The sequence below is a fragment of the Genypterus blacodes genome, unplaced genomic scaffold, assembly GCF_046128005.1.
Source record: "Genypterus blacodes isolate CSIRO-AG114 ecotype Tasmania unplaced genomic scaffold, CSIRO-AGI_Gbla_v1 ptg000214l_1, whole genome shotgun sequence".
NCBI lineage: Eukaryota > Metazoa > Chordata > Actinopteri > Ophidiiformes > Ophidiidae > Genypterus > Genypterus blacodes.
The window spans coordinates 1,557,676-1,581,228 of NW_027467013.1; the positions used below are offsets into that span (position 1 = coordinate 1,557,676).

A 23,553-nucleotide genomic window follows, 5' to 3' on the forward strand; every position below is an offset into this window, starting at 1 on the left:
TTGGTTTTGCCTCGTTGTGCTTTGTGTGTTGTTTGTTTTGGAAGCTGTCCAGCAGAATTCATACTCCTGTCTGTCTGGGAACTGAAGGTCTATTTTTGTCCTATTTTTACTCATTTGATCTCAAAGGAAATGATGAAATGTACTATAGCAGACAAAATCATTTTAATGGAGCTTTACAATGCATAAATTCATGATTTCCCCTTAAATTAAGTTTGGTTAAACACCTTGTACATTTAATGTTTTGCAATAGTCTAGGCTTCATTACATTTTTACCAAAAGTAAAGTTCAAAATCTTTAGAAGTCAGTTTTCTGCAATCTTTACTAAATCATAAATGTCTCTGAGCCCAAAGTCAAATCAATCTGTAGAGTCCTGAACATTAAGACATCAAGACCAAAACAACAAATAATGACACAACTGTGAATAAATAATCTAAATAGTTTAATATTTACATTTTCAGACATTTACTGGATATTCACTTTTAAAGAAGAAAAATGTAACAATACAAATATTCAGTCAAACGATCGTAACACTTTCCATGCTTCATAAAAAAAATGTGTACACATTTTACAACAAATAATTAAGTCACAAACTCAAATATTTATAAATATAGTTTGATACAAAACATATGAAACAACTGAATACATACAGTATCTAGAATTTGCATTTTGAAACAATGAACTTCACATAGTGTTTACGTCTAAAATGTTACATAATAATCTGATGAATGAGATCCAGCAAAGATCCTTTATTCCTCCAAACATCCCTCTTCTTTGGCTTGGAGACGACGAAGACATCTGCAGTGATATGAGAGGTAACAACCAGCCAACACTAACTGTAACATATCCAACATTAACTGGCTATGGCATCTGAAACAACATGTCATGATCCTTAGGTCCTCCTGCTGTAGTTAAGCGCCTGAATGTGAACAGATACACACACACATCAAGCACATGTCCAGTAGTTAAAGCAGCATCATTCCTGTGGCTTAGAGGTTTCATGAGCGGCGAGGCTCCAGAGAGTGAGACAGCTGAGTGAGCGTCCTTTGGTTGTCCATCACACTGAGCTGCCGGACGTAACTCCGCACTTCTGGATGGTTCTTGTTGGCCTGAGGTGAATCAGGACCTACAGTACGCAAAGGAAGAAACAAGTGTTCTCTACAAGGTAAAACTGAATCCTTTCCTATCTTACTTCCCCTCTATGATGTCATGGTTAGAGGTGCATACTCACTGAACGGTTGGCTCCTACAGTATCTCACTATCTTCACTGTGTTGGCTATCATCCGCTAAAACACAAAAGCCCACAATCACCCACAGAAATCAGCAGTAACTGAATTGTCAGCAAATTGCTACAGTACATGAAACCTGTTAGAGAGCAATCTGTTGCCCTGGAGCTTTACCATTTTCTCGAAATTGACCAAACTGTCGATGAATGTTTTGTTGCCCTCATGGGTGAAAGTCATATCTGGAACGATAAGGAAATAAAACAAGGGAAGTTAGAGTAAATGACGCCTCACTAGATACAATCCAAGTCTTTCTCTTAGGTGACGTTGACGCTCTGACCTTTGATTAATAGAGGCATGAATGGAATGATGGGAGGCTCCAGCTTGGCAACTGTCAGTCGGTAAGCTCTGTGGTTCCTAGACGGGTCCTGTGGGGGCAATCACACAGTTGTGAGATGGTTGCATTTAACAGATCCATCACTGTCCCAGCCAAGGCTAATGGACTCCAGAGACTAACTCATGCCAGCAGAATGCCAGTTCTCAATTTAATGTTGCAGCTGTGGAGACGCTGTTGCTGCAAAGACAGAGAGTGTGACTTCCACTGCTGCCTCTACTTACCATCAGGCTTTCAAATTCGCTGTAAAACTTCCTAAATTTGCTGGGAAGTTTCTGTGAAAAAACAACAACAGGAGACATAAACTCAGAGTCTGAATATGAGATTACAGAACATGTGATCTGATTACACACACTCACCTCCCAAGTCTGACTCAGTCTGCTCACTGCCAGGTTACTCAGGCCCATAATGATGGCAAAGAAGGTGTTCAGGTTCCTGTACTCCTTACAGCTTTGACACAACAAAACAGGAAGAGTTAAAAACGCACAAATCAAAGAATCACTGCAGATGTTGTGTATATTGATCCACTCACTGAGCCGCGATCTTGATGAACTTCTTGAGTAGCTGCACCCGTTTGTTGAGCTGCGAGCACAGACACACCTCTGTGATCACCCAGAACTGGATCTCGTTGAACCTCCTCAGGAACAGATCCAGATTCACAGTGGTCTTCTTGAAGTTCTGCCTCCCAAACGTGTGATAGATGAGCTCCAACTGTCGCACGCCAAAAAGAAACAGAAGACGCACAGCTCAGGGGAGGAGTGATTAGGTATTTGATACATTAACAGTGTGCAGTTATGCGCTGCCGTACCTCGTGAACGCAGTGGAAGAGTTCCCAGTCGTATGAAGTCATGTGATAGGCAACATCTTTAGAGCTCATCAACTCAAAGCTGCCCAGCGAGCCTGCAGGCGGGCCTTCCTGCTCCAGCAGAGGAGTCTACAAGTCACAGAACAATGCATTTGTATTGTTTTTGCGAGGACAAGATGTCAAAACAAACAAGAGATGACAAATATGTAATAAATATCCTGTGGCATAGACAGACTTTGTAAACCACTCTTACACATACAATGAGAACATAATGGTGAGTGAGTTGTTAACACACCAGTGAATCCAGCTGATCCCTCAGGCAGGCGAACAGACGCCCGTTTACACTGAGAGTGGAGAACACAGAGACTTCATTGGGCTTGAAGACGACTTTCTCTAGAGAAAAACAAACCACAAAGGAAAGAGAATGTTCACATTTTCTAGTATTGACACACTGATGAGTTTTGGACGTCCCTGTGTTTTGTCTCCTATCATGTGATCAGATGCAGCCTGTCTCACCTCCGGCTGAGCTGAGGTTGACCAGCAGCAGGTCCTCAGCCGAGCCCAGCTTGTCGGCCACAGCGCCTATGACCTCCCTGACTGAAGCAGCCACAGGGACTCGGATGGTGATGTAGGTGTGGTCAGAGCAGTAGACTTTGAAGAGGACTGGAGAAAGAGGGACAGACGGAAGGAAGGAAGGAATGTCCATCATAAATGTCTGTGTGTGTGTTGCGACCACAGAAGTAGATCCTGTGATACTTCTCCTTACTTTCATCGTTGCTCTTGATAGGCTGCCGTTTGTGAAGCTTCTCCTCTCCTGTGCAGAACTGACGCAGGAGGACTTTGTGCTGGGAAGTAAAGCGACAGCACGTCAACTTCCTATCAACAATAAATCTGCATGTGAACTTTATTTTGAAAGGGGAGATGCTTCACTGTTCCATTACCTTTCTCTGTGAGGATCTGGCATCTTCACTACTAAAATAAGAAATAAGGAATCATGAATAGATGACTCTTTACTGGAACAACACACTGGCCTCTCTAATGATTCTTCTCTACCTACTTGTGCCTTACGACTCTCTCCAGCTGGGTGAGTGGATCCTTCAGGGGTGGAATCGTCCTGGCGTCGTGAGAAACCACCACCAGAAACTCCTGCAGGACACAACAAGAGCAGAACCACCAGGCGGTTTGGATCGAGCGGTAAGTCAATAAAAGGTCTATAAAACTATTCCTCCTCCTATTGTCCTTCACCTATAGTGTAGAAGTCTTATGTGATGGTGCCTAAACCTTTCCAGTCCACAGACGTAAACAATTTCATATTTATAGTCTCCCCAATTCCTAACTTCCTCTCTAATTCCTACATAATCGTTCCCATAAGCTGACCTCTAGGAAAGACACTGAGACGTCCTCTTCCTGAAGCCGATCCCCGTGCACGGCGGCCCACTGCATCACCATGCGGATCACCCTGCGCTTGTTGTTCAGGGTGTAGTCCAGCTTCTCCTGTTCAGAGCCCTGCGAGGCCTGGGCGTGGTAAGTGCACGGCGGTTAAAGACACAAAACCACAGCAACGACACGTGAGAGAAAAGAGTGTGAATAAGGGACAGAACGCTGGAAGGATATTGGGTCATCAGCACCGGACACAACTGATCGTTTGGGATGAAGACGCAGTGCAGGAGGATGAAGTCGTCCAGTGCCGTGTCTGGAACAGGAACAGGAAGCAGACGTGTCACATCAACATACATGACACCAGAGCATCACACAGCTACAGGTGGTATGTGTGTGTCATGTGACCCAGTGAGGGGATACCTGACTCTGTGAAGGCACTATCCATCCGCATCATCTCAAGGAGGTGCTCCAGGATCTTCTCCGGCGTCCCCGACATGATGGTGTATCTGGAGCAACGGGGAATATAAACACCACCCTTCACTAATCAAGAGAAGCCCGGCTCTTAATGCTTAATGACACGACCGCCGCGGCCCTGGAGTGATTCCCGTTACTCGTTACTCGTGCGTCCCTGATTGCTTCATTTGATAACAAACCCATTTACAATCACAGAGTTCTCGGCCCGGCGACGATTAAGGGGCGTCTGGGCTAAGTGCTGACGAGAGAAGCCGGCCAAATGTGAGGGCGGCCCCGCGTGTGGATCAACACCGAACGGGGCCGGTGGCGGCGGCGGCGGCGGCGGCGGTGGCGGCGGCGGCGGCGGCTTTCATTCTGGGCCCGCAGCATCAGCAGAGGGAGCTGCAGGCCGTGTTGTGTCGTCCCCCCTCAGCAGGGAGGACACCAGCTTAACACTGTTGCTACTGTTTGGTGCGAGGAGCAGAGTTGATTAGAGCGCAGCCCTCAGCGTGTAATTGTGACTTGCCAACCAGGCCGCCTGCCTTTCCTTAGAGGCAGGCCGTCATTACCATTAATGTGTCTCTCTGTATTACAGCGGCCGAGGCTCGCTGACAGACGCCTCCATTAAGAAAACACTGGCTTGTTGCACCGTGCTGCTCCTGCTGCTCCTGCTGCTCCTGCTGCCTGTGCTCACTGCTCACACCCGCAATGTTTTCACTCCCAAACCTGACTTTAGACACATAGCGAGCACAGGAGGAAACACCTGCCAGCCAATCAGAAGCCAGCATGTGCTCTGTGGCCCTTGTGTCATTATAGTATAGTATATGGATCAGATGAAGACGAGCAGAGGAGTTATGATATGATAGAGAGAGTGTATGTACTTGTAATGTGATGTTGTGGCTCCATGGATGGAGGAGCGATTGCTGCTGAGGCTCTTCTCCAAGACCAGGACGTCCTGATCGTGCTCCTTCAGGCGCACTGTGTTGGCCTCCACATCCTGCACACACACACACACACACACACACACACACACACACACACACACACACACACACACACAGAGACGCTGGTCACATGTGATACTGAAGCATGAAAGAGGAAGAATCACAGTGCAAAATACTGAAAACTGCTCCATCATGTGTAATAATAAGAGAAAGTAATCACATTTTATGACCGGTTTTAAACATTTAGAGCTTTACAAGCCGCACAGCCCCATCTTTTGTATCGTATATTACCCTCTCTCTCTCTCTCTTCACAGATAACTGCCACCCACTCTGCTGCTCTGTCCCAGCCAGAGCAGTCAATAATTCATGACCCTGCAGCTCCAGACAGAGTTCCCCCTCATGTTTCTATCTGCTGCTAATTAAATGTGAATCTGCCTTCTCTGTCTGAGCCCAGGTTCTAAACATCATTAGTGTGATCACTGAGATAATACATTGATTAGCTTCTAGGGTTTATAGTTGTAATGCTGAGTTTGTACCAGGAGATGGCAGTGATGTCATTCAAACTCACTCTGAGGATCCGGTTGAAGTCCTCCTTGTCCACCCTCAAGAAGTGACAGTTGTCCTCCCTCAGGACGATGGAGGCAGCTCGGGGGGCGTCATTGACCAGCGCCAGCTTCCCAAAGTCGTCCCCCTCATGCAGCGCGCACACGACGCCCTGCGACACACACACACACATGCACAGATGAACACACACTGTCTGACTCAGTGCGGTGAGGCTCGGCTGAGGCTCTAACAGAATATAAAGATGAGTTCCTACTTTTCCATAGATGACAACATTGACCGAGCCCTTGAGGATGATGTACCACGACGTGCCCTCTTCCCCCTGATTGAACACTGGGAGAGGAAAGGAGAGAGGGATCACACACAGATCTGCATCAACCTGTGCAAACGCCTCTCTGTCTCTGTGATCTGGAGGTGTGTGTGGTCACGTTACTTACACACTGTTCCTGCCTTTGCATGGGACTCAAAGATGAGGACGCCTGCCAGCTCCCGCTTCACCTGGGCAAGGAGAGGAGACAAGGTTGTTATTCAGCTCTAACTCTCCCTCTCTCTCTCTCTCTCTCTCTCTCTCTCTCTCTCTCTCACAGCACTGAATGATCTCTTCCCGCTCTGCTTACACCTGATGAGCACAATCAGGTGTTTTTTGTAGACTGACCTTGTCTGATGTAGACGTAATCAGGTGTGTGTGTGTAGAGCAGACAGAGGGGAGATATACAGAGCGCAGCACATAAATCCTGACATTAACGCTGTTGTGATCAGTCATGTTTCAGATCTTAACAGAGTGTGTGTGTGTGTGTGTGTGTGTGTGCTCCTCCAAGGCTGGTCCCACCTCCTGTGGCACACTCCATCATGACACACTGCAAATCACAGCCTGTCTAAACACACTCATCCCCACACACTGGGCTCTCCTCTGGATAGCTGCTTCCTCCTCCGTGTCTCATGAAGCAGGACGAGTCTCAAGCTCTCAGGAGTGTGTGAGATGGGAAGTCATCGTTTTTTGACTCATTTTTCTCACAGATTTTTATACACTGCATAATTAACTGACACAGTGAACAAAGACTAAAGTGGATCAGAGCAAAGAAGATGAAAAAGCAATGATTCAGTAAGTAGTGTGTGGGTTTGTGTGTTTGTGAGTTAGTAACTAAGTAAGTAAGTCAAACCTTGTGTACTCACAGTGGTGGACAGGTGAGATAAGGCCTTTATGTGGAGCAACTCTTCATAAATAATCTCCAAATCATCTGCTGATCTTTCTGAGGGACTGAAAAATAGAAAAACATGCAACTGAGTTCACACAGAATCACTTTACTGCTAAGTTAACATCACGTCTCTGCTGTAGAACCTTACTGCTTCCTCAGAATCATCCTCATGTGGGCATCAGGGCCGATCTGTGAGAGGAGCAGCAGCGTGTCCTGCAGCTCCTCCTGGCTCTCCCTCCTCTCCTCCTCGCTGGGTAGAGGAGCGTCTTCCTGCTCGTCCTCCAGGAAGCGGTAGAAGAGGTACTTGTCCTGGAAGCTCAACTCCTGCTCCACTGCATCACACACACGAACACACACACACACAGTTACATTCACATCCCTCTGCTTCCCACTTCACACCGCCACATCACCGGGGTCTCACCGTGGTTGAGGACGCCTTCTTCTAAAAGCACCTGCCACATGCCCACAGCCTGGATGCGGGAGTGGACGCACGAGCTCTGCTGCAGCTGCCAGTCAACCAACTCAATCCCCACACAGCACTGCCTGGACACACAAAGCAAACACCCACACACACATTGTTTTGTATGCCATACATTCACATCATTGAGACCCAGTGTCCTCATATGTGGACATAAAATGTTTCCTTCCCTACACCTTATCCTTCATTGTGCTTAACTTAAATCTGCACACACACACACACACACACACACACACACACACACACACACATTTTTCACATGTCAGATTATGAGAGGTCTGACTAACCTGTACGTCTTTAGGTGGTACTTCCTGTCTCTGATCATGTGCGGTGCCCAGGAGAGGATGGCATCACGGAGGACCTTTCCCGCCCGCAGTATCTTCTCTGAAGGCACCTAGCAGGTATGAGAGGGAGACGGGACAAAGCTCACAACCCAGGCCGAGTTCAGAGCGTACAGGTACATGTGGCCCTGCAGGTGAGGTCATGCTTACTACCTGGGAAATGCGTTTAGGGTGAGGTTTAGCTGGACTGTCAATGAATGACTTCTGCAAAATAAAATCAAACAAAAAGGATTGGAGCACAAATTAAATAGAACACAAAGCAGAATAGAAATTAAGGTCGGTGATGTGGACAGATTGATGGATAAACAGAAGGGTCTGTTTATCCATCAATCATATGTTTGTTGGTGCATCCGCAGTTGATGCACTTTGTTGTTGGTGTGTGTGTGTGTGTGTGTGTGTGTGACATTTGAAATGCTTTCTTTATGCTTCAGAGAGCAGAGTAAGTCACAGATGTGCAGTAAAGATGCATTTATGTGAGAGCTTTAAAGTGTCATCATTTATTTACTAGGCAATCAGTCCACTCACTCGCTACAGAAGCTGAGATTACATAAATGTCATTTATTTACTCTAGCGTGGGGCTGTGACTCTTCATTACATAACAGGAAAACAATTCATCAATTTTTATTTTTACACCACAGGACAATCTGGACTTGTTAAATACGGCAACTTGAACTTTGCAGTCACGCTTAGTCTGACCTCCCGCAGGACAAAGTGCTATAAATCTGCTGCAGCGCCGCGTTATCAGTGCAGCGGACAGGAAACGGCCACGGGAGCAAGGTGGGACAGGAAGTGCTCCAGATGCAGACAAGAGCAACTTTAAACAAACTCCACATTCCAGACTTATTTCCATCCTCTGGCTGAGAGGAAAGGATGCGATTGCGTCACAGCAAATACAGTTCTGCTCTGACATGTTGATCTGCCGCCAAATAGTTTATACAGTAAAAAACGAGGTCGCTATACAAAGCTGAGCACTGTCAGCAACTCCATCTTTCATCACTACACGTAGAACATTATGGATTTAAACTGAGTGATTCATGTGTGTGTGAGGAATTACCTTAGTCTGATGTTTGGAGGCTGAAACAAAGGAGTTGTTGCTTATGTTCTCTTTCTCCAGCAGTCCTGGATGGGGAAAATAGATAAATAGAGGTCAATCAGATTCAACGCTGCTCCTCCAAGGCTGAATCAGAGTGTGTGTCTGTCTGTCAGTCAAAACCTCGATCTCAATGAAGAAATATGTCACTCGCTTATATAAAACATTTCATGCAACAAACACACCATGAGGCGCAAACAGAGAATATTAGAAACTTGAGGGAACAAAAGCAAAGCAATCTTTATTCCAGAACAACAAAACGATGCCTTAGATACAGTGTAAAGCTATTTATTAGGACTGTTAAGTGAAATAGGTAGTGACACACTATATGTAAGTGTTTGCTGATGGAAGTGTGTATTGAAGTGTTAGGAAAGTGATTGCGAAACGAGCTCCATCATTTCCATTTTCAGTTGTGACCTTTTTTTGCTACTGAAGCAATTATAAAGAAATTTGATTCCAGATTTAGAGTAATTGTTTTCTGAAATAGCCTCTTATAAAGTGATTACTCAAAGGACAAACAAGGAAGAAACGTTTTCTGTGTGTCTGTTTCACGTGTGTGTCCCTCAGACGGTCTGTTGGATGGGCGGGGTGGATTCTCAGCTCGCACTACGAGACCCTCCAGGACAAACAGCACAATCAGTCCAGCCTGTTCACTCACAATCCTATCTGCATCGGCTATTCTTAGACTGCTGATAGCACAGAAATGGGTCCAGAGCCGTCACAATACACCGAAAAACCAAACAAACGCTGCTCAAAAACATCCCCTTCACTTTGAGAAATATGTCTTACTCTTTAAACTCAGAACGTTAACATGCACAACTGTCAATCACAGAATATCCATAACCTGTTGTTTAACCTGGGACATCCTAGTCTGTAAAGAAAGGAAGATGTATGCAGAGAACGCTCACACCAGTTTAAAGCCCCAAACTGGACTGAAGTGAAGTGAAGGAAACAACTTTAAAAGCTCTTGCAGGTCGACACAAGTGCTCTAAAAGCACAATGTTATAGCTGCAAAAAACATCTTTTATTCATGTCTTGAGCCGCTGCAGTAGGGAAACGACTGAGCTGCGTCTGGGGGTGCGACTGCAGCGTCCATAAAAACAGAGAAAGAAGAGCAAGAGCCCTTATTAATGATGATGATGATGATGATGATGATGTTAGTTATTCACTTCTTCCATTTTCAGGCTCATATCTTTATCTGACCCCCTTTATCTGTCTGTCAACTCACTCCCTGTGTGTGTAAGAAGGAATCCATGTCCCTAACTAACCTTTTCCTGCAACAAACACACCAAATATATACAGGATAACACACCAACAGAGCCCGATTCACTCAGAGTCCAGCTTCATGTACAGCAGTAACACATAGAAACATCAGATTTGAGCAACAAATCCTTGTTTTGTGCAAAAATAATGTGATCAAATTATAGTTGAAAGCAAGTATGTTGTGATTAATTAAAGAGCAGATTCTCTTCAAAATCTAATATAACTGTCTGGCAAAACAAGATGCCAAAGTCACTGCAGTCTTTGTTGACAAATGCTGAATTTCAGAGGGAGACAATTAAATAGCACAACAATAATAATATGGATGATAATATGTCACCTGCTGTATATTCTGCTCTTTTTAGTGACACACACCTTTTGAAAAGAAGCCGTGATCATTTTAAATATATTCAATCAATCCTGGCATCTCTAATCCAGAATTACCTGCCAACACTGCAGCTTAAAGCCCTCGCCAGTCGCCCGTATGTTCCTGTGGCTAGACGCTGCTGCTCTTCATCATTTTTATGGAAAGTGACTCTGAGGCCGTTAAAGTGCTCTGTGTGCGCAGAGCCCAGGCCATATTGAGTTAACTCGCAGCATAAAAGCAGAAATGGGAACATCACATGTCTTTATCACAGCGTAACTGACTGAAGGTGGAGGGGTTTGAGTTCTAACATAAAGATGTGAAGGGAAAGTTGGAGGATTCATTCTGAGAATATTGTGAGAGTGAAAACAAGACACTGGTGAGGACATTACAATGTTTCCAAAGCTCCTTTGTCCTCAGAAATTGTTGCATTTATTCTGTTTATCAAGTAAATAATGTGAACAAAATCCAAGTCACCCCCTGATGTGATGCAGCATCAATAATGTAACATGGATCATATCATCAGTCAGCAAAGGGGCCATCAAGTCTTTACTTTGTTGTTCACAGAGTGTAGTAAGTCACATTTTTTGGCCCACAAATCCAAAGTCAAGTAACAAATCCTTAACTTTGTATCAATACTTTACTTTGTATTCTTTTCCCTGTCTGAAACACTGAACGCCGTCACCCAGGGTTACTTACTGTCGCTGCTGTAACCACTTTCCATCACACCGTAGGGAGGAGCAAGCAGTCCAGCCATGCACTGATGATATTTCTATGAGAAGGAAAAGATACAACATCACATTAAACTTAGTAGGCAACAGTTTATTAACGCTGACAGATCTTAAAGAGGATGTAACTCAGATCTAAGGGTAAACAAAGGAAGCTTTAATGTGGAGAAATAACATATTCTCCTTTGTTGTGCATACTGAGTGAAAACACTTTGCTTCATCGGGCCTGGACAGTCAACACAAACAGACAGAGCATGCCGCCCTCGCTCTTTGTAGTTGCGTCTCTTTTGCGGGGGTGTAAGCGGTGAAGTGTGTCACGCGACCGTGCCATCATGCTCCAGAAGGAAAGGACAAATCAGTAACGGACAAATCAGAAACCAAGCTTCCAGGCTAGTTCAGGGAGCTGTGGGACATCTTTGACATCACTGAGAGGACCAAATGCAGTAAAGGAGCCTTTGGGTGTTTGTTGACATTTTCTTCTCATTGGTCCTTACATGCATAACAGCTTCAAGGCGTAAACATTAAGAGTTAAAGCAGAAAGACGCCAGATAAGTGTCTTTTTTCTACTCTGGAATTTCTGTGACAATTTAGTTTTCCTCCTCTTTGTAACGACCCTACACTGTGTGAACACACTGTACTCGTGCAAGCTCAGAGAGCAACAGAGGAAACAGGAAACGGAGCATGACAACAGAGCTGTAAGCGCCTTTATACCACCATCATCATCATCACCATCATTGTGCCCTGGAGCGGCAAAGATGTTATGTAAGAAATCATACTGCATGCATTTGTGCTCTTATAAAAGTCACTGTGCATGACACCGGTGCATGAGGAGGTCAACCAGACCAATCAGGGACAGGATGAGGCTTCAAGCAGGACTAGATGATCTTTGGAGTGAACAAATCTATTCTGTTTACACACACACATGCTGGATCATCAAAGTGCCAAAGAGCTCAGATCTTCAAGTATACAGGAAAACTTTCATCTTTTGAGACCCATTTCTGCTTCATCTCCTTCTAATTGAAACAGATAGACAATAGGATTATTCCTGTTTAATTCAGATTCATTTGAGTTCAAAGTCAAGCAAGGTTTCTAGTCAATGCAGAGCCGACTGGTGACCGGCCGCGTCTCTCCACCTGCCCACCTTTTGCTTCAGAGGAGACAGAGAGTGAAAGCGACAACTGGAGAGTCATTTGTCATTGGATGGTAATGTTCTCTCAGAGGTTCAATTCAATTCTACCCTCTGATGTCAGTTAATCACTTTAGCGCCCCCTTAGAGGCACACAGCCTCCTCTCCTCGATTAAGAAGCTGTTTGAAAACGTCGGAGTGACCTCAGTGTTTTAAAAGCATTTCCACCTAATCTGTACGGTCGACTGAGACGATAAATAAAACACATTAATGGAAACTTCACACTCGCATTAGGGAGAAATTGTGTCCCGCATTAATTATTCAAGGTTAATCAGCGCCACCGAACACAAACAAAGCCTTCAGAGCCGCTATGACTTCGCTCTCTGTCTTTGTCAACAATTAAGGGATTTAGGATTAGGGAGGAGCACTTAAACTTAACAGCACATGTACAAATGAAGTCAGACCCCTCTGAGTCAATAAAGCCACGCTCCCAAGAGGGCTGGGCGCATTTGACAGGGCGGGGTTTGTTGGTTTAGAGGAGGATCAGAGCTGCTGTCAGGTGTGTAAAAAGCACTTTGCTTTTATTTTGTTAGTAATGACGTCCTTCACCCCTGTGACACGGGCGGGGCAGATGTTTGAATGAGGAGATACAGGAGCTCCTCGCTGCTACATGGGAGAAGATGCAGTTAGATGTATCATGTATCAGGCAGATCTCTAATACGCAATCTGGACATCTCCTCTATTTAGTTATCTCACCCTTTACCCCTAACTCACACACGGTCAGAGTCATTGTTGTCAGATAGGAGACTCGTCTGGCGTGTAATGTCAAGTTCAGATGCTGTAATTCTAAGCATCATACAAACTAAAGCAAGAAAGAAGCTGAGCCCAGACTTTTAAAGGTCAGGCCAGATAGACCTGATGCTGTTATGGGGCCTTGAACCCACAACCTTCTGTGTAGGGAATCACCAGGGTTAATGACTGCCCATGAAGATAGATAGATAGATAGATAGATAGATAGATAGATAGAGCCTTATCAATCAATCACGTTTCTCAAATATCACTAAAACTTTGATGTAATAGTGAAAATCTAACGTTCTTGGTCCCGTTGCTTTGCTAAATCTCTCCTCTCTGTATCCAGTCAGCACATCAGGGATAATGAGCTCAGTCTCAGTGTGTTCACAGTTTAAACCTCTTTACTCTTTCATGCTTGAGCATGTTTTTGTTGCTCTATGCGCATCACTCTGCATGGATGCACATCATGTACATTGAATTATTCACCCTCAGATTACATAACCTACATAACAGCAAACAGCTCTCAAGACATTCTGAGATTAATCTGGACTTCAGCTCCTCACAGCGACACATGCAGGTTGTAGACTTTCTTATAACTTCTGCAATATTAAGATCTCTACCGAACAGATCCATTTTAAATTAGATAGTTTTTTATTACATTTTTAAGATGATAATCAATTTCAATTCATTTTGATTAAATAACAAAATATTCAGCAATATTGAGTTATGCACAAATTAAAGTTAGTATTACTATTAGTAGCTTTGGCATAAATTTCATGTTAATATTAGACAGCATTTCACATGAAATTGAAGTTTTTTGCATTGTTAAAAAGTTTACCTGCTTGTACTTCACCTCTGAATGTTGTTTAGGACTTGGAGGTCCAGCAAACTCTCTTAATCCAGGTGTTTACAAAATCCTACAAGCAAATGAGTCCAAGAGATCCACAGTGACAAACCGGTCAGGGGTCAGATCCAGCAGGGTCACTCATGGTCCATCAGCAGCTCGGTGTGTGCAGTGTGTGCAGCCTGTGTGCCACTCTGACAGTAGTGTGAGCAGCCACAGAGCCCAGCACACTGCCAGCCACAAGCCTGACTTCCTTTGAGCAGCAGTTGCTAGGTGATTACTCAACTCCAATCACTGAGCACGCTGGAGTGTATGCTCCCTCTCTCCCTCCCTCTCTCTCTCTCTCTCTCCCTCTCTCTCTCTCTTGCTCGCTCTCCCCTCTCTCTCTCACTCCCTCCCTCAGTAGCCTGCCTAATCTACGCATGCAGCACAGGGAACAATATAGAGTAACAACTTCAAGCAAGGTCAGCAGCTAAGAACCAAAATAGGGAGTGTGATCAATTACTCTCCCAGTCTGAGAGTATTAATAATAGATCATGTAAAACATACCCTCCAAATCTTTAATAAAACTTTATAGAACCATTATATTTGGCATTCATCATGTTTGCATCCATGCCAAACCTAAAATGCGTCCAGTATCCTCTTCCTATCGCTGAGCTCCTTCCTCCTCTGATGGACAGAGAGCAGACTGTGTTTGTTATCTGTAACCTTGTAACTTATCAAAGCAACAGGACAGCTGCATTCAAACTTACCCAGTGCTGCAGGCAGACCAACATGATCCTGTCTTGCATATGTATGTCTCATAGTTACAGGTGGAGCTGCACTATGGCCTGCAGCACCAATACCTGCTTATGTATGGAACACAGCTGTGGTAATGACAGCAAGCATCGTAGAGTGGCTATGGAATTATGCTCAGCTTCTTTAAATTAAACTCTTCAACACTTTCTGAGGCGAAGTGGCTCAAACAACGAATCTCAATAATGAAATTTAACGTGTTTGAGTTATTGGGACACCGCTGTCTAAACTGCGTTACAAGTCAACTCTGCAGTATTTAAACTTCATCTAGTTTTTGTGATTATATCTGAATTTACCTTTGTTTTGTACCTTTGCCTTATTTATAGGTAGGCTATATGAGATCCATCCTGTTGAGGTATTGGGGGGACAGACAGAGGTACAGAAATAGAGGAAAGTGAGGACACAGAGGGGACAGGGTAAGAATAAAGGTGGAGCAGGTGTGAATGTGTGTCACCGTATCACAGCTGACACACAAACACCTTACGCTCATTTACCTCTGTGCACATTAGTTTGATACAGATGCCTCTGCAGAGCTGCTGACCCTCTGTAAGTACAGTGTGAACGTGCCAAGTCAGCAGTTTTAAGCTTGAACTCGAATAGGTTTTAGATTTCCTGTCCCAACTGTCACCTAGCTGCTGGATCCATATTTGCATATTTATAAAGACAAAAACATACTGAAGAAAATAGTGAGTAGTCACTGAACAGTATTTTTTGTCTTGCATTGCAATTGCAGGAGATCTTTAAAGAACAAATGTCATTTCTCTGCTAAATGTCGTCAATTAGACTGAAGGACAATTCACCTCCTTTTCTCCTTTTGTTACATAATTAATTTTTGGTATTTGTTTGACATTTGACAGCTGGTTTGAGCTCATTTTATTACCTCCCACACCTTATGATTAATTTTCACAATACAGCTTTAACAAAAAACAAAGCAAATCGCTTGTCACAACTACACACACACACACACACTCAAACATTCCACAGACGGATGCATGGATGAAAAAATTTAAGAGAAATGTAGTTTATGCCTGATTTGCTGTACTTGAGTGCTGTTCCTGTCTGCTGGACACATTACTGTGCACTATAAACAATGTGTTGGTGTTTTTGTCAGAGAGAGTGTGAGTATACACATCATATCATTCATAACTTCCTTCTGAATGAACTTATCTAAGCAGTACAGTAAATCCCTGTTGATAATATTCAGCACAATAGAGTTTCTGTTCTCCTGTTTTGTTTTACAGGATGGAATTCTGAGCTTTTTATAAAGTAATTACTCTGCGAGCAGAGATAAGAGAATCAAATGTTTGGATACAATCTTTGATGCAAAGCCTCCATGTGACCTCATTGTTCTGACCCCTCCACCCAGTCCTCCAGGCCCAGAGGGCAAACTGTGTCTCTGCCACATCCTGTTCATCAGCCCGCTGCCCTGGCTGCCCAGCAGGCCGACCCCACAGACTGATGATACGGTGACAAACCATTCCTGCACCCACTCTCTCAGCGAAGCACCTAACATAAACAAACAACAAACAGTCAGCATGCATACGACTACAGGCGTGACGGAGCTCTAAGCACGCACAGTACATGTGCCTGCAAAAGCTCATGTGATGCATGGTTTGTCACATCCAGTTAAGACGCTGCCTTGTGACCCTAAAAACACAAATCACAGTTGTGTTGTTTTTATCAGGCCGGCCATCGGAAGCAGGAAACAAAGTAGAGAGATGATGGAGCTTAGGCCAGTGTGTGTGTTTGTGCTGAGAGCAACTCATGTCTGCTCTGTTAAGCAAACAGCCACAGAGCGACTGCACCGAGAGCAGGAGTCAGCATTTGTCATGTGCCAAGTTGCTCCAAAGCCATCGACACGGTGGCTTTACTGGTCCACATTATAATGAAATACAATATTAATACCTTAGACACCAGTGGTAACCAAGGACGACCAAGATTTCAGGAAATTTGACATGCATATTAATGTGCAGCAGTCCTGAACCTGAACCAGACATAAAACCAACACAATAATAAAACAAATCACAAATGTATAAGCCTGTGGTTAACATTAACTCATAGATGCTCGCACACACACTAAACAAACACACTAAACAAATAGTAGAGTTCATTTTAAGTAATAACCGTGGCAGCTACGCATAAAAAAATAATATCCCTTCCTTCACTGGGGCTTTGCTGTGTTCACTCTGGCATACGAGGAAGAGTGCTCAGCCCCGAGGCATTCTGCAGGGAGACAGATCTATGTGGGAGGAGGAGGAGGTGTGTGTGCTGTGTGTGTGTGTGTGTGTGTGTGTGTGTGTGTGTGTGTGTGTGTGTGTGTGTGTGTGTGTGTGTGTGTGTGTGTGTGTCTCGAAGCGGGCGAAGGAGGTTCCTCTTTCACTCCCATGCCATCTCTCCCACACATCAGTTGGCATCAATCAATACAGGAATGCTCAGTATTCCTCACTAAAGCCATTTCAAGTGTTTCTCCAGCAGAGGAAGTAGAATGAATACTTATCTTACTTTAACATATTTACAGATGGCTGCCGGCTCTAATAAACGCCTGTGTTAAGTAAGTGAACTCCAATTAAACCACAAATCTACTGAGGGAAGTCGGAGGCAGCTTGTAGCCGTCGGGAGCAAACTTAATTTGCGACGTATCCTAGTGCAGAGTGATGTATTGTAACACTAACCACACTGTTAAACGCCTTAAGAAAGTTTGAAGGCTGATGTCGCCAGTGACAGAACACAATGCAAGAAATCTTTCTGCATTGCGGCAGGCGACACAGGCAGAAATGAGCCGGCACCCCTGGCAGGCAGAGTGACTGTTAAGGGAGCGACAGTCACACTGAAATATTGGGAGCCTTGTGTAATGCAGCAGGTCGGCTAGCTGATACTGGGAATTCTGCCTGAATAATCCTTTGGTCACAGGGTGGCCAACTTCTGTAACACAGTCGGCTCAGCACATCTGACTACAACGGCTCAACAGATTGATGTTAATGCCGCCAGCGTTCGTCACGGCTGTACGGCCCCAAACGCAACGATATGTAAAGTCAAACCCTGAGGAGACGTCTTGATGGAGAGAGAGAGAGGGAGAGATTGTGTATTCGTATTTGCTCTCCCCTTTGATCCCTCTTCAAACGATCTAAATAGAATAGAACATTCTGCGAGCGGGAATCAGAAGAAGCTGAAACCAATCTTTCTAAAGAGGACGCTCAGAGGTCAGAGGTCGATTGTGTATTCTTGTATATCTCCACCTGGTCTTCAGCACAACGCATCCTGACAGGGCTGAAGTATCCACTCACAGTGTGGGGCCAGTGCAGTGACACGGACACACACACCATCGTTTTACAGCCATCGCGACCTTCATCATTCCCGGAGGAAACGAGCAAGCTGCCTCACGCGGTGCAGTCGCTCTATCGGGGGGGCGGGGGGGGGGGGAGGAGGGTAGAGGGGCCCCTGACAACAACAAGACAACATGCTGTCTTCCTGCTTAGCTGAGGGATGTTATTGTGCGAGGACGTAGGAGTTTGGGACACGACTAGTTTCTGACTTTGCCTCCGACTTAAGCTGTCTCTTCCTCTTCAGAATCTCGTCTGCAAGCTGGAGTCAAATATCTGCAATAATTATAATATTCATGTTTGTAGAGATACAGATAGACTTCATAAGATGGTGTGATGCTATGAGGAGATGCTGTGAGTGAGTGAGTCTCATTCATGTGTGAGCGGATTCTTCTGAATCAGTACACACAATGGAGGATGGGTCTGTTTCTTTACAGCTCTTCACTACCATCTAGTGGTCATGAGTCAAGTAAGAAAGCTGCCACAAAAGAGCATCAATGTCAGAGGCCTTTACAGATAGAATTTACATTTCGTCTGACAGTGACGATTGGCTGGTTTCCTGATTGTTCTATTCCTATTAAATAAGAGAGAACATACATTACAAGAATATCAATTTTGTTACTGAGAAATGTGGATAATTAAATTCCAAATCAATTTCCTTTTTCCTGGAACACAACAAAGCAAATCAGACTAAAGTAAACGAACCAATCTCCTGACGCCTGCACTCGCTCTGACTGAATCTCTTTTAGCGCGTGACAAACTGTGCTGTAGCTGGAGAACATATCCGTAGGCTGAGTCTGAGTACAGATGGAGCTCACAGAGGTACTCACCTCCCACAGAGACCTGAACTCCCTCTGCTCGATGCGGAGGAGTTCGCTGAATTCCCGCGTGACGATGGTTGCATGTCGCGGAGTGTTATCCAGTATGGACTCCCCGAAGGCTGTGCCGGCCCCCAGCGTGCATATGATGACTGAGTCCTACAGGAGACGGAGACAACAGATGAGGCAATGAGGAAGACAGGGATGCAGCGCTACGTTGTGCCACTCGCAGCACTCAGGCAAAGCGACAAAGCAACACAAAATGACCTCTTTAAGTTGAATTCTTACTTCTGTTGTGTTTCATCATGCTGGTAGATTTGTGTCATACACACCTGATAGTTTGCTGTCTGTGAAACTTTAACATCCAGTGAACCAGAGAGGACGGCATACCAGCTGGTGCCGATGTCTCCTTGGCGATACACTTAAGAAAGGGCACAGTTTGAGAAACGTTACTATTCTCTTTTCTATTCTCTGCTTTTCCAGATTGTGAGCTTCTTAGTGGACCTACAGGTGATGCCCCTCTCCAGGCATTCATAGAACCCACACAGGCATATCTGCTGCAGCAGACTCGGGTGGAATCTCTCCAAGGCCTTGACATTTTTCAGACGTGCCAGGATGATGTCAACGTCCTCCCCCGAGCGCTCCGCTGGTCTGGAGGACAGCACAGGGAAGAAGGAGAAGAAGACATACAGGTGAATAAATGAACATAAAGCCAGCAGGAGAGCCTGAGTGCAGCATGGCCTAGATTCTAAAAAACACCTGAAACCAGGCAGAATATGTGTGACACCAATACAGATTCACTCCTTTGGCTTCATGCTAGAATATCTATAAAAATCGAAACTCAAATCAGACCTGGACAGATTTCTGTGTGGTTAAATGGCTCTGTATTCATTACACAGTGCACCTGAATGCAGCATGTGGATGTTGCTTACGTCAGCTTGTATTTCCATAAAGAGAAACCAAACCTATCAGTCTTTTAAGAAGGAACACAAGCCCTCGCCTCAGTTGTGTTCACTATTGATCCTGTGGCTCTTAATACGATTGCCTGCGTGTTGTTTGATATTGTTTTCTCTGAGCAGTCATGCTGAATTAAAGGCATCATCAATGAGTCATAACTCGCAAGTGGATAAGACCGTGTTAGCTGTTAGCATCACATAAGGAATAAAAAGAAACATTTAAATGAGAACAAGGTCATATTTATATATGATAAACATTCAAGAAAATCTAAGAAGAATCTACTTTTTCACATTTTCTCTGCTCTAGACCTCTGCAGTGTTACAGCCTCTGGTTAAATATTGCCAATTTCTTCGCTGACACCTTGTTTTCCAAGCCTTCCCCACTGTGTACTTTATCACACACACACACACAAACACTGCACTGTGGAGACAAAGACGTGGAAACTCATACCAGAGACAGAAAACCTGGTATCAATCTCTTTCCTTCCTTCCTTATGGGTTTCTTCTTCTTCTTCTTCGTCTCTGAGTAATCTCAAAACATTATAATCTCCAGAATCCTGTGTTCCAGTGCGCACACATGTTGCATTTCAGTGTAAAATTAGCAGCAGGGTGATAAGAAGAGCCACGCTTGTTACTGTCATGGAAAATGTTAGTCACACAAGAAGCACTTGATTTGTCGTCACAGTCGACATCACCACACACCAACAAAAGAACACGGCTGTGTAAACACATCTGGTCAGCTGCGTCACTTGGCTATTTGTGGCTGATGTACTTTGGACCTTTCTTAAGGGTGCGTGTTTGTGTGTGTGTGTGTGTGTGTGTGTGTGTGGGTGTGTGTGTGTGTGTGTGTGTGTGGGTGTGTTTGTCCCCTCAGTAAACCTTTACTTCCAAATCATGACTTAAACTGGGCCGGATTGTAGATCTTTGTTTACCCTTGATGGTGCTTGACTGAACAGAAAATGCATAAATATGAAGTTTGTCACCACTTTGCACCAACACACTCTATATATGACATGCTGTGATTTTGTGTGTGCGTGTGTGAGTGTGCATGTGCGTGCGTGTTCTATATGACCCTACTTTGTGACATTCAAACATACAAAGCTATATGTTGAATAATTTCATTTATTCTAAGTGGTGCAAAGAATATTGACAAACTTCATATTTATGCATTTTCTGTTGAGTCAAGCACCATCAAGGTTCTCTGAGGATCCAGCAAGATGAAGCTCAACACTGCTGCAGCTCTGAGAGACACAATGAGCCCGCATTTGCTCAGGAACAGAACAGCAGCCATTCCTCTATTAAAGCATCCAACACCTGTCAGAGGTGAAGGACTGGTTCCCCCTCACACACACACTAATGTGTTTATCTGTGTCCCGTTTGTTATAAGCGTTGCGACACACACACACACTCGATGTCCTCACTCATGTCCTAATTCCAGACCCGGTTGCGTTGGGAAGTTATAACAACTCGCATCGATAAGTGTGTGTAGTTTGGGTGCAGTCGTATCACCGCGCATCGTTCTTCTGAACGGTGCTGCTGCACGGACGTGGACTTCAACACAGTCATGCAGAGAGAAATGCAGAAATTACCTCTTATCGAGACAAATAATCCACTCTGGAGACTCGGATGAATGCGCCGAAGTGTGTTCCGCTACCATGTTGATGTCGCTGCTGAGAGGAAGAAGAGGAGGAAGAGGTGGAGGAGGAGGAGGAGGAGGAGGAGGAAGAGAGCGGCAACAGCAGCTGTCACTCACTTGATCATAGCAGAGAGGCCACCAGCAACATCACCATCATCACCATCAACATCATCATCATCATCATCATCATGCTGCTGCTGCTGCTTCTCACCTGACCGAGAAGAGCATCACCGGGCTCCGCACTCATTAACCGGAGACCAAACTGATTCACTGTGGATCGATGTGGAGGACGCAGTTTGCTCACTCTGCCCACTGACACCCCACAACACACACACACACACACACACACACTGCTGTCAGAGAGGCGGCAACTGCTCTGTTCTAATGGCATAGATGGCAGGTGATGGCCAATGTTTGACCCACATTCTGTTTAAATATCAGATAATCATCCTATTATTCTATTCTATTATTCTTATTCTTTCCTCGATTGAATGTGAACAACTTTCTGTCAACAATCATGGCTGCACCTCTTCTGTATCCATACTTTACTGCAGCATATAATAGATACAGTTCCTTGTAAAACACCATAAGAAAACTTCAATAAATTCAATAATTCAGTTGTTGTCTGCTATTTGTTATTCTCTTAGTCCAGACTTGATAGTTGTTTGTATCCTCTAATGCTCTTTATTCACTTTGAATGAGTAAACAGCCCAGTACTTCTGTCTTCTGTCTGCTAGTTTCCACAATTCTCTCTAGTCACGGCAAGTTCGGTTATTTTGAATTCTTGTTTTGTGTGAAAAAGGCTGTTTGTTCTGTATCAATAACAAATAGTCTCATGTGCCTTTGTGTTGATTTATTGTTTTTTGTTTTTGGTCGTGCAAGACTGAGAATTCCCTGTTGGCGAAAAATATAAATAGCTTAAACAATTAGTGTGAAATGTAGCCTACATGCAGCAGCGGCGGCTCAAAGCAGAGACTCTGCCAGTTTACCTCCCACAACACACTGAAGTCCACTACTTATATGAGAAGGTTAATTATACAGTTTGCTGAAAACTACAGTATCAGAAGACAGATTGTGTTCCATTTGATCTTTGCAGTGCGTTTATATTCACAGAAAAGATTTTGCCATTGAATATAACAAATTGCATTATTTGGCAGGATGTCCAAGAAATCTATGGATTCCCTTGGGTGAAGAAATATTATCTAACACAGAATTATTCTAATCTGAGTGATTACACTCTACTAGGGACATGGAACTGAAGATGAGAAACAGATCTGAGATGCAGATGGTGTGTGGCTGAAAAAGTGGGCATGAAGCAAATGGCAACTCCCTGCAGTTGGAGGAATAAAGTGACCAGTCAGCACATTAAGGGATTCTCCACTGCAGGATATTAGTATGCTGTGAGAGAGCGGGACAGACGGCATGATGGCAGCCTTATGGGTATAGAATGAGCAGGAATATATAGAAACATTCTCAGCTATTGTAAACGCATCCGGGCTAATAATGAAATGCTTGATTGTAAAAGCAGTTGTCCCTGAATGCATCTCCACATCTTCTCCCCGTGTGATGAAGGCACGCACTCTATAACGGTGCTAATGTATCTATAATGGCCCTGGGAAACGGTGCTTTGTAATAAGAGGACACATAAAGTGAAGGGTCATTTGCCAGTTACCTTGGCAACAAACTGCATGTGCGGAGACTGATGCTTTCATTAGTGCAGCTTCAGTGTTTACTACATTCTCAAAACTGTGCAGGCAAACGTCTTTATGGCTCCGTAATTAGTTTTTCTTTTTAGTGTCTTAATAACTAGATGTCTGGCTTTGTCTTAGAATTTATTATTACAATGTGTCTTAGCTTAAAAACTCTTATTTTGTGAGGATCAGAGTAAGATGAACCCTCTTGATATGTTATTAGAATTAAGCAAATCATAGGATAGGAAGAAGTAACAGGTTAGATGATGTTTTTAAGGCACATACTGCACCAATCTGTACATCAACTATAGATATTGCATGATTGAAAATGTTTAAGTCTCTTCCATATGATTTTAAATAT

General features: G+C 44.2%; 1 protein-coding gene across 3 annotated transcripts; it reads right to left on the bottom strand.

Moving 5' to 3' along the window:
- Positions 1 to 176: 176 nt before the first annotated feature.
- On the bottom strand, positions 177 to 21,529 carry rapgef4a (Rap guanine nucleotide exchange factor 4a). Of its 3 annotated transcripts, XM_076170076.1 has the most exons (31): positions 21,455 to 21,529; positions 19,418 to 19,560; positions 19,242 to 19,330; positions 18,922 to 19,068; positions 11,186 to 11,258; positions 8,827 to 8,891; positions 7,926 to 7,976; positions 7,719 to 7,825; positions 7,375 to 7,496; positions 7,102 to 7,285; positions 6,931 to 7,015; positions 6,195 to 6,255; positions 6,014 to 6,090; positions 5,765 to 5,911; positions 5,134 to 5,249; positions 4,220 to 4,305; positions 4,034 to 4,112; positions 3,797 to 3,947; positions 3,477 to 3,565; positions 3,361 to 3,391; positions 3,186 to 3,264; positions 2,936 to 3,082; positions 2,715 to 2,812; positions 2,423 to 2,548; positions 2,147 to 2,325; positions 1,974 to 2,064; positions 1,839 to 1,889; positions 1,561 to 1,648; positions 1,398 to 1,462; positions 1,229 to 1,283; positions 177 to 1,123 (listed from the first exon to the last, which is right to left on the bottom strand). In XM_076170076.1, the coding sequence occupies exons 1-31, from the start codon at positions 21,520 to 21,522 to the stop codon at positions 996 to 998; spliced, it is 3,078 nt and encodes a 1,025-aa protein (XP_076026191.1). In that variant the 5' UTR covers positions 21,523 to 21,529; the 3' UTR covers positions 177 to 995. The 3 variants fall into 3 exon arrangements, with proteins under 3 accessions (XP_076026191.1, XP_076026193.1, XP_076026192.1); XM_076170078.1 differs by lacking the exons at positions 18,922 to 19,068; positions 19,242 to 19,330; positions 19,418 to 19,560; positions 21,455 to 21,529 and adding an exon at positions 13,986 to 14,261; XM_076170077.1 differs by lacking the exons at positions 18,922 to 19,068; positions 19,242 to 19,330; positions 19,418 to 19,560; positions 21,455 to 21,529 and adding an exon at positions 13,971 to 14,261.
- Between the last annotated feature and the right edge of the window lie 2,024 nt (positions 21,530 to 23,553).

What these genes read in the sequence shown, in the direction of transcription:
- rapgef4a (XM_076170076.1), bottom strand. Translation starts at nt 21,522, where the DNA reads ATGGTAGCGGAACACACTTCGGCGCATTCATCCGAGTCTCCAGAGTGG. An exon ending in GCCACAACATCACATTACAA is followed by an intron (nt 4,306 to 5,133) that starts GTACATACACTC and finishes CCGTTGCTCCAG; the next exon opens with ATACACCATCATGTCGGGGA. An exon ending in CTGTAGGAGCCAACCGTTCA is followed by an intron (nt 1,124 to 1,228) that starts GTGAGTATGCAC and finishes TGCGTACTGTAG; the next exon opens with GTCCTGATTCACCTCAGGCC.